The sequence below is a fragment of the Acipenser ruthenus genome, chromosome 7 (genome assembly GCF_902713425.1).
Source record: "Acipenser ruthenus chromosome 7, fAciRut3.2 maternal haplotype, whole genome shotgun sequence".
Lineage (NCBI taxonomy): Eukaryota > Metazoa > Chordata > Actinopteri > Acipenseriformes > Acipenseridae > Acipenser > Acipenser ruthenus.
This window is the reverse complement of record NC_081195.1, coordinates 4,690,823-4,701,742: the sequence shown is the minus strand read 5'-3', so window position 1 is coordinate 4,701,742 and position 10,920 is coordinate 4,690,823. Positions and strand designations below refer to the sequence as shown.

The following is a 10,920-nucleotide window of genomic DNA, read 5'->3' as shown; positions in this document are numbered from 1 at the left end:
AATCGATGTTACATGTTGCAGTTGTTTATAAACCAGACCAGTTAGGAATCTGCAATAATGGGAGGGACTAAGTGGCGCAGATGACTAAGTTACTGGACTCTTGTCTTTCACCTCTGGGGAACTGGGTTCGGATCTAGCTTGGTGGTCTCAGCCTCTCCCTCAGTAGAGACCCTGATATCCTGGTTCAAACATATATTAGATACATTATTCCATAACTGACCAGTTTCCCTTGAATCAGTCCCATAAAAGAACTCCTTTATAAGGAAGGTGACCAGCTGATGAAACACCCTGCACACTGCTCTGATAAAGTATGCTTTTCAGCATTGATTTTACAACCTTCTATTGTCACCATCTCTCCCTAACAGTCACCAGTAACTTCTGACTACCCATAGATTGATATTATCATCTTCCATGACATTTACCAGTTGGGATACTGCTGCTCTCACTAGTCACAGTCAGACACACAGTGTCATGTCCCTTTCAAACCATACACATTTTATGAACAAGCAACCATGTAACAGTAGGCCTCATGTTACATGTTTCAGATCCTTAGCATAACATTCTCTTACAATAATTATATTTTCTGATATTTTCAACAGCAAAAAATGATCACAATATGTTTAGGCAAGCGTTTTACTTTTCAATTTTGTACCTGAAATCCGCATAACAAAACATGTGATTTCACATATTGATTGCAGCTCAATTGCAACTTGTTTGTTGTCGATTCACAATCTAACTTATTTTAGCCAGAGGGATCTGCTTAGTCAAATAAGAGACATTGTGCCTTTAAGATGTTAAAAACCCTGAGATTCCCAGGTTTTTCTATTTCTGTCTGAATGAATTTAGATGTTGGAAGAGCAAAGGGTCAAAGTGCGCATATTTTTGCTCACAGACTGGAATTCCTACATCATTTTTTCCATTACCCAGAGTGCCGAGGGAGGGGCTTTTACCAGCCAGTGGAAGAAGAATAAGAAAGTTTCTCAGCCTGCCAAATCCTCCTGCTTCCACTGGGATTTCCTGCTCAGAACTAAGTGTAGTATTTAAAAAGGCCACGGAACAACTAATGTAGGATTATTGTCCTGGAATACATTAGGAATAAGTGTGTGTGTGTCTTTTGAGATGGTCGGTCTTGATAGTGTATTTTTGAAATCCAGATAATGTCAGGTGCACCCAGGGTTAGAAATTGTGGTTTTGGTTCATGGTTCTAAAAAGGTTTTAAAGACCTTGTGGTTCAAAACTAGATCTACCTGTGATTCAATGGTGCCTTTAGTTATATATATATATATATATATATATATATATATATATATATATATATATATATATATGAATTATTTTCACAAGAGCCATGTGTAAGTAAAGACTGTGCAAACCTACAGGAGCTGCAAATAGATAAAGTAGAATATTACTGAATAATCAGAATGTTTACTTTTTTAAAGCGTTTTGCGTATTATGGTGAAAACATAGTAGATGTATAGTAAAAGAATGGTACAAGGTTATTGTAAAGCAAACACATCTTTTTAAGAAAATCTTGTCATGCAAGTGAAAACCGAATGCACATAAAGCACCAATAAGGGCCTCACCTGTTCCTGTAAAGACACGTCTAATCTTCAAAATAATCTGGTGTAGCATATACCACTGCAGCCGTCTAAGCACAAACATCACTTGAACTGAAGTGGTTTACCCTAACCTCGTTCTAACTCTTTCAATCTGCAGTAGCATTTAATTGAATACACTGACATGGAGCTGCATCGGACAGGCTACAAGACTAATTAATAAAAGCTGCAACTATGTGACCTATTTAATTTGAAGTTTTCCAGAATTCAATTTTCCGCTGTCTTCATTTTTGACTAATGCGTCCCTGCACAACCCTATAGGGTTTCTACGTCTGTTCCAGTTGCCCTTTACTGCAGCTCTGTTTAGGCTTTTCTCCGGAACATTTGCTGTGTTTATACCATGACTGTTATATCACTGTAATCTTAATCCTGTTAGCGTCAGATTCTCAGGAATTTGATTGAAGTTTGTGTTAAACAGGGAAAAAAAACAATGAAAACTGACACACTTGGATTTCAAATGTGGCCTGAAGCACGTATAAGGGAATAATTCTAGGCAGTGTTGTGTGCAGCTCCAGTGTTAAAACTACAGTGTGACAGTAATACAGGCCATACTCCTTACATGTTAATACAGGTACAAGAACTTGGTGAGGTGAGGTCCCTATAATTGTCTTTAGTGTGTTCCAAATACAATGCAGATTTTAATTTTATAGAAAAAAAGGGCTGTACCAATAATTAGGATTTGCTATCATTGCTCTGGAAAACAAAGATACCTATTACTACGATTTCACAAACACAGGAAATATAATTATTTTGTAAAAAGGTTAATAAATAATACACATAGACCAAGCAATGTCCTATCTGGTAGTGCTCTCGTAGTAAACACTGCAGCACTCCATTTAAAAAGTGGATAGAGATGTAGAATGGAAATGAGTCAAATAAATATAATATCTAATAACCAGCTATACAAATTATAGCTTGCTAAATGTTTGTAATTAAATTGTGTTATACAATTATTTGTTATACATGTCTTTATACATGTATAAAGGAGGCTGTGTGGTCCAGTGGTTGAAGAAAAGGGGCTTGTAACCAAGAGGTCCCCGGTTCAAATCCCACCTCAGTCACTGACTCACTGTGTGACCCTAAACAAGTCACTTAACCTCCTTGTGCTCTGTCTTTCAGGTGAGATGTAGTTGTAAGTGACTCTGCAGCTGATGCATAATTCACACACCCTAGTCTCTGTAAGTCCTCCTTGGATAAAGGCGTCTGCTAAATAAACAAATAATAATGTGTAATCAACAAAACATATAATAACCTTTTCCCCCTCATTTTAGACAGTTTTTGTTATTCTGTACTGTAAATACTGTACTGTAAATATACAAGAGACACGATTCAAATGTAATCCTATGGTATGTCACAGTCAATTAGCAATATTTTTATACTTTGATTATTTACAAATCCTGAATCCAAGACTGCTACTATCTATTAATAAGCAGCTTACTATTGAATCCAATTCCATTTGCATTGATGTTCTTTTAACATGAGGCAGTTTCTGCCGGATCAGAACAATGAAGTGCATAATGTCCGGTTTGACATCCTATAAGCGCTGTTCCATGTAAAATATCACAATAGCCCCATACGACAAAGATGTTTATCAGCGTGGCAGATCTGAATGGTGCACACCAGAAGAACATCACGCTCGTGTTAATGTTTGTTACAAATACGCCCCAGAAAGCCTTATAAAGCCTTATAAAGACAATCACTGTTCATCTCCTTAGACTAATAGAAAGGGAGGCTCCTCAGTTTAAGATGGTATCCTTTTGGTTAAAGAATACACAGCTTTTGTTTTCTCTCCACCAGAAAAAAAAGCATATTCATGCAAGTTAGTTAGTAAAGTGGTATTGACCCTTAAAAAGCAGGTTGCCTTTCAATTCTAAAGAGGCTTATTTAAAGCCCAGGTAACCCTAAGTGATTTGAATCCGATTAGTATTTCAGGCCTATGCTTGTTTTTCCTTGCACTCAGACTATTGTGAAGTAGGTTATTCATTTAAGCCACATATCTACTACAACAGCATGAACTAGTTAGAGATTAATGTGGAAGTCCCATTAAGCCTAAAGCACATATGATGAGCAGTACCATGACCAATTCTCACAAGCAAACTGCTTTGCATTGAGGTTTGACTACATGGGGTGTCTACTGGAAGAATAGAGCATTTGAAAATGACCCCTGAGATTGCTTTTGTTTCTATTATGCAGAGTGATGTAAAAGCACTGGTTTTACTACGATCACAGGTACTTGCTTTATCACCCTTTTTATCATGTTGTGTCATCAAACCTTCACTGTGATTTTCCTGTTAGGAAGTTGCATTCGTTCTTTCTTTCCTTTTTTCATTTTGGAAGCAATGTCAAAGTGACTCTCTGTACATCAGATTGATTTGGCACCCTGTTTTTATTTATTTATTCTGTAGAGAAATGCAATTTCTTCAGAAAATACCAGCGGTTTCTGGCTAGCTGGTGACCAGCAATAGTTGGGAATTGAAAGTGTACTGTTGTTTTAGAAGATATCCAGTTAATATAAAATATAATACCCAATTCATATTCATTAATTTTAAAAAAGCAGGTTTACAGCAGATCTATTAATGTAAAAGTAAACATCAATCACTTCAATTTAGGATTGGACAGTAGGGTGTGTAAACTATGCATCAGCTGCAGAGTCACTTACAAATACGTCTCACCCGAAAGACGGAGCACAAGGAGGTTAAGTGACTTGCTCAGTGTCACACAATAAGTCAGTGGCTGAGGTGGGATTTAAACCGGGGACTTCTTGGTTACAAGCCCGTTTCTGTAACCACTGGACCACACAGCCACATATATCTGTGTGTGCGTGCGTGCGTGCGTGCGTGTTTATTAGCGCTAACTTGGCGCTATTTGCCATTTCCAAAAGGATACCGCGGAGTTACTTGGCAATAAAAGGAAAACACAAGTTCTACGTTGCCTAATAAGCGTTGCCCTTTTAAGAGCTACAGCTTTCCATTCGCTCTGTGACGTCAGGACAGTAGAGTACTCCAGCCCAGCCTCCAAACAATCCAGGCAATGGTTCTCTCAGAGCTTCTGCTTCAAGGCAGGTTGAGTTTTTTTTATTATAACAACAAACGTCAGGAAAACACCGACAGCTGAAATGACCAGGAGTCCAGCGATCGCCGTGGATTAAAACAGAAACTTTTACAATGGCCGTAAACGAGAGTAGTCTAAACATCAGCAAGACCCAGATGCATACACAAACAGCAATGAGCAAAACGATCTGCTAAGACGTGCAGTCATAGTTCATAGGTGTTTTAATTAACAGAACTAGACCTTTGCTGATTTGTAATACCTTTTGAACTGTAGTGATTTTAATCTGAATTCGAACATTATGGCAGTGAAGGTGGTAGCACAGGCAACAGGGATTTTGCTCGTAACAGCCAACGTTGGATCTCTGTTTGAAGATGTAAGTACTGACAGTTTTTCTTGCAGCTGGGTTGGTTGGTGGCGTTAATCTAATGTAGAGGGAGTCGCTGACTTTTGCACTGAATTATTGTAACGGCACATTGCTGCTATACTTCTGATTGGTATGCATTTTTTTTTTAACGCGGGCCTTTATTGATAAAGGCAATCGAAAAAAATCAAGTAGCAATGCATCTTTTTTTTCATACCGTGTACTGTAAGTGTAACACAGACCTGTTTTGAGCGGCGGTCTCTGCTTTGCAGATGCTGCATCAGCAGGTAGATCTGCATTCAAATGTAAATAAAGAACACTTTTGTCTCTTGAGTGAAACATTGTATCCAGGGCCTGTAGTTGGAATATGTGGGGAAGCAGGCATGGGGGTTTGTCAGTCGCATCTGCCGTCCGATCGAAATATAACTAGTTTGCAATGCAGTCAAAAACACTTGGACGTGCAAGCAGAACAAAACAGCGAATGACAGAATAACAAGCATGAGCGCTGTTAGACTGGGGGTAGTAAAACGTCAACAAACAAGGTAGTTGTGCAATAATATTGTTGTTCATTTGCACATACTGTAGCAGGTAGTTGTATTACTAAACACTGCTAGTTATATTTACAGACTGTTAACTGGTGTCTTACCTTTGTTTGTTGAAGCATTGTACTGAAATTACAAATGCTGACTTCAGAAAGTTTGCAGTGCAATAAAATATATTCATATAAACAACACGCTCCTGCTTTTAGATAAGATAACGCTTTTACAGCTTTTAAAATCCACCTACTAGTCATCACTTTTTAAAGTTGTGCAAATACTGTCCTGGTCTACTTTTGTAATTGTATGGGTACGGAAACAAGCACTTTGAATACTTTTAGAAGTACAACTTATTATGTTCAATTGCTGTAGTACCAGGTCCAGTTTTAAAGGAAAGTTCCCGCAGTAAGTGCGAGACTCTGTAGCATGTACTTTGAAATTAGTGTGTACTTGTAGTGTAGGTTCACACATTGTTAAACTGAGTCGAGATATTGTCTACTTCACTATTTTATCTGTTCTATTTTAAAAGTTTATATTTACCTGTGTTCTGATTGTATATGCATGTGCAGACAAACAAGACTCCTATTGCATAGCAGTTTCACCCATTCCAGGTTTTAATACAAGCTTAATTAGCCACCGTGTGTATGTAGCAGGCTCAGATGTGTCTTATTTAACAGGAATCGATCAAACTGCTATGGAAAGGGAATCTTCTTAAACAGGAATGGATACAGCTACTATGCAGAGGGAGTTATTAAAAGTCTTTGTCGACTATTTGCCTCTTGTAAACAAGCATTCAGATTGGTACACTTTTTTTCTAGTGAAATGATTTGTAACAGTGACAAAAACAGTTAACATATCACATTGTTGGTCAATATCGGTTATTTCACTGAGTTGAAAGTGCAAGTTGAACTTCTCCCAACAGATAAATCTTTTACAGTATATTAAAATGAAGTGTAAATAGCTCTAGTGATTGCTAGTTTGCCCAAATATACACTTTCAAAACAATTTCATTGAACATTTTGTTTTATCAGAAGTTATAAATGTTATTGTACCATACTTTTTTTTTTTTTAAACTTTCCAACACATTCATTTTGAAGTGCCCCTTGAAGTACTACTGTAAGAACAAAGTCCTGTTTGTTGTCAGTACTTGAGGAAATATCGATTCCTGGCTTATATGCAAAGCAGGTCGTAGCCACAATCTCAACCACATTGTGTGAACTAAAATTGAATGTCTAACCTGCTTTTTACATGTATGATAGCTCAACATTTGTTTTCCAGTTTCCTGGAATCACGATGATAAAAAAAAAAAAAAATAGTGTTAGTTCCTAAAACAAAGGTTTCTTATTTCATTCAGCCACATGCACTTGAAACCCAGTTAAGCCCTGTCTTGAATATACACAGTGCTGTATTAGAAACAACATTTACTAGATGCATTTATAAAGCAGCTGCAAGGCTGTCATAATCCCATACTGTAACTGTCATCAGTGTCTGCCTATTGCTGTGCAATGCTGTTATGAGCCAGCAACTGGTTCCCTTTAGTGAGAAATAATAGTAAAGCTGAGCCATGGTTTAGTGGAATTTATTTATTGATTTTTTTCTGGGCAAGGGAACTGGAAAAAATATAATCAGAGAAGACGCGGTTTAACAGTAAGCTGTCAAGCTGCTCTTGTGTTTACAACCAAATGTAACATTGTCTGTGTTGACATGGCCATGTGTAATGATGGATTAAACATGCCAGAATAAACCATGCATTTTTCTATGAGCCTTCATTGCAATGGAGCAGGATCATATAATTATATATATATATATATATAATTAGGTCATGTAGCACCTTTATTCCAGAATGCCCCAGGTGGTAGGTAAACTAGAAGATCTACACTGTAGTAGGAAAAGGTGAGATTTGATTGCCCATATATAGATCATGGCTTCAGTAAAAGTTACATTTTGCATTTGTTATGGGGTTCAAGTCACAGTACAGCTCATTTGGATACTGGCCTGCAGACTATTGCTGACTCAAAGTTATTTGGAGTCTGTACTCTGGCTATTCTAATCTGCTGCAATCCCTCTTTCAAACTCGTTTCCTTTAGGGTTTGTGTCTTTTTTTTTTTGGCATCATATATATATATATATATATATATATATATATATATATATATATATATATATATATATATATATAATAAAGGAGAAAAACATGTTGTAACAAGAATAAGAAATGTTTGGTGCGTTTGAAGTATATTTTTGTGGATTCAAATCCCTTCCTTTAGAAAACTTCTTTAAACTAGGAGTACATGTTATGATGTGGGCACAGGGACCTGTGCGGAACAAGAGGAGTGTTTACTTTAGTCATTGCAGTTGCACAGAATCTTGGGCTAGCACCTCTGTTTAAGAAAATATGCCTCAGGATGCTGGTAACTGGCAAGCTGTTCTGACTGAGCCCCTTGGTTATGATGTGTAATTATGGGGAATGATTTTGAGATAGTCCTCTGCAGTTACACAATCAGCACTTAAATGTGTAAAACGCATTTAGAGATCCAAATGTTTTATTTGCTTGATTATGTACAGGGATGGTAATAAGATTCCTATTGCATAGCAGTTTGATTCATTCCTGAGTTTAAAAAGACACACCCGTGATTGCCTATACACTGTGGCTAATCAAACTTGTAGGAAAACCTGGAGTGGGTGAACCTGCTATGCAACAGGAGTCTTATTTCCATTCCTGTTGTAATTCACGTCTTCTCAATGCCAATGAACAGAAGCTTTTGTATCCTGAGTGTGGTGGTTTTAATGGTGGATTGGAGTTCTGGTTTAAGTTGAGTTCCATTGGCGCTCGTTCGCCCATCTTTTTATATTAGCAGTTGGTTGAGCAGTGATAATGTAAACTACGAAACAATGTATCACTGGCATAAAGGATAAGGAAGCCAGGATAACATCCGCTTGTTTTACAGCTTGGTCTGTTCCAGCAACCTGGACTGTCTCCCATCTGTGCTTTCCTAGGCCACGTTCATGGAGTGTAGTCAAATTAGCTGGTTCCTGCAGTGTTCAAGTCTGTACAAACCCAGTCAGAGCTTACCTGTAGCTGGCACCACGGAAACAATTTGATTGCTCTCGGACTGGAAGCAATAGGACTCCCAGCAGTGTGAAGTTCTTAATTTCCTGTTACAGCAGCCGTATCTAAGCTGAATAAAATCACTGCTTCTTTAAAAAGATTATTATGTTTAGCAGTGCTTTAGTGCTGGTACAATGCAACAAACCAGCATACTCAATAATTCACAAATAACTTATATAGGGTTCATCAGAGCCAAAACCTCAAGGACAGATAGTAGTTTGATAAGGTTATCTAGTAGGCTGGAGTCAACAATAAAAACACTCCCAATAATAGCTTGCTTCATTTCTGTTATAGTAGGTTTGGTGCATGAATAAGTTTCCTTTTCTCCCTTTCAATTAACTTAAGACAAGTACACTGCAGTGACCCCTAGAGACGGGTATCCTAAAGCAATGACTGTGAAGTAGAAGTCATGAATCAAGATCTAGAAAATACACTAACTATACCTCTATAAGAGTCAGTTTTGTCTGGCATTTTGTCCAAAGCACACATTTAGCCATTAATGTTTTTAATCATCTTGTTGATATGCAAGTTCAGTTACAAAGCAACAGTGCCTATGATGGAACACAGCACAGCTGCATTTTTGTTTACAGCGTCTTTCCTGAATATAATCTGTAGTATATGAGGTGCTGTTCACACACTCTGTGATGAAACAAATCTGTTTAAGCCATTCTCCTATTGGAGGAAAATGGGGTCAAAGGTCATCAACATTGACATTTATACATTATAAAGTACAGCATAGATAGGAAATGTAATATTGTACAATTATACACACAGTGACTGAATGTTTAAGCAGCTGGTCCAACGAGCTCTTTATCTTTCTCAAACAAGGATCAGTTAGTGCCAGACGGATCTGTAAGATTTCATTTTGAAAGAGTTCTAAGACATGGTTTTATAAATCTGCACATTCCTCAGCTGCAGGCTTGTGATTATTTTAAATCCTTTCAACAAATTGTGCTTATTACTTGCAGAATTTGAATGTGATGTTGCCAGAAAGCGGCAAAGGCACAGTGCTGCCATTATTATTAATTGTGGCCGATAACAGTTGGACAACACAGTCCACAGCAAGCGCCCATGGTCTTATAGTAGATTTATGAACTTATGTGTAACGGGAAACGTGTACAGTGTGTGAAATAAACTGTTTATATTGCATCACAAAATAAGCTAGAAAAACATGTCTTGCCAAAAGATCCTACAATGAATTAATACTTAACATTTAGTTATTGGTGCACAATATCTTGGCAACCGTTATACAGATTTTACAAAAACAAGCATATTTTTGCTCACAGATTGAAATTCTGTGAGAGGCTAAAATCAGGTCTTTAACATGACTTTAGTAATTATCATTAGGGTAAATGTCTTGGACACACATTAGGGGTACATAAGGTAACAACTAAAAAAATTCAGTTGCTAAAATAAAATGAGGTAAATGTATGAAATTCAATTACAGCTACAGCGAAGTCCCAGAAGTTATTTCCGAGAATTCATGTTGAATGTAAAGGGTAATAAAGAAGAAAAAAAAAAGATATCTTGTCATCTTAGGCTTATTGCATTTTTACTGTATTTATGTTTGTATTTAAGAGCAGGATTTCAGTGATAGTGATGTGTGTTGTCTGAGCTTATCTTCACTCTTTGAAAGGAAGCGTAGGCTGAGAGCTCGAAGAGGTGAAGTACAGTATGATGCTGCTGTGCTGTGATCTTCAGCAGCTAAGATTAAACCTTGAAGAAACAGTGGCAAGCACAGAGGAAGAAGGCCACAAGTTCACAAGCTATTCCTACAGTACGCTTAGGGGAGGAATAATATTGGATGAAGCCACTATAAAAGACTCTATTCTTGTGACTTTGTCATGTGCAACCTTTCTGTCTGGATCTTTATTATTATTATTATTATTATTATTATTATTATTATTATTATTATTATTATTATTAAGTTATTTAGCAGATGCTTTTATCCAAAGTGACTTACAGACTTGGGGGTGAACTGTGCATTATTAACTCCTGGTGCAGAATCACTTGCAATAGGACCTTGGTTTTACATCACAAGGAGGTTAAGTGACTTGCTCAGGGTCACACACAGTGAGGCAGTTATAGGATTGAACCGGCAACCTCCTAGTAACATGCCCCTTTCTTTAACCACTGGACCACTAAGCCTCTGGTTGGGTGAATGGCTGTGTGATGTCCTCGCTGGGCAGTGTGAATCGCCGTGTGATGTTCTGGTTGGGCAGTGTGAATGGCTGTGTGATGTTCTCG

General features: G+C 37.5%; 1 protein-coding gene across 1 annotated transcript in view; it reads left to right on the top strand.

Annotated features, from left to right (window-relative positions):
* Positions 1-4,484: 4,484 nt before the first annotated feature.
* Positions 4,485-10,920, top strand: part of LOC117414695 (inositol polyphosphate-5-phosphatase A) — a 133,276-nt gene continuing 126,840 nt past the window's right edge. Inside the window, exon 1 of the mRNA XM_034024461.3 lies at positions 4,485-5,040. Within this exon, the coding sequence (XP_033880352.1) occupies positions 4,966-5,040 (75 nt within the window). The 5' untranslated portion in view covers positions 4,485-4,965. The remainder of the gene's footprint in view (positions 5,041-10,920) is intronic.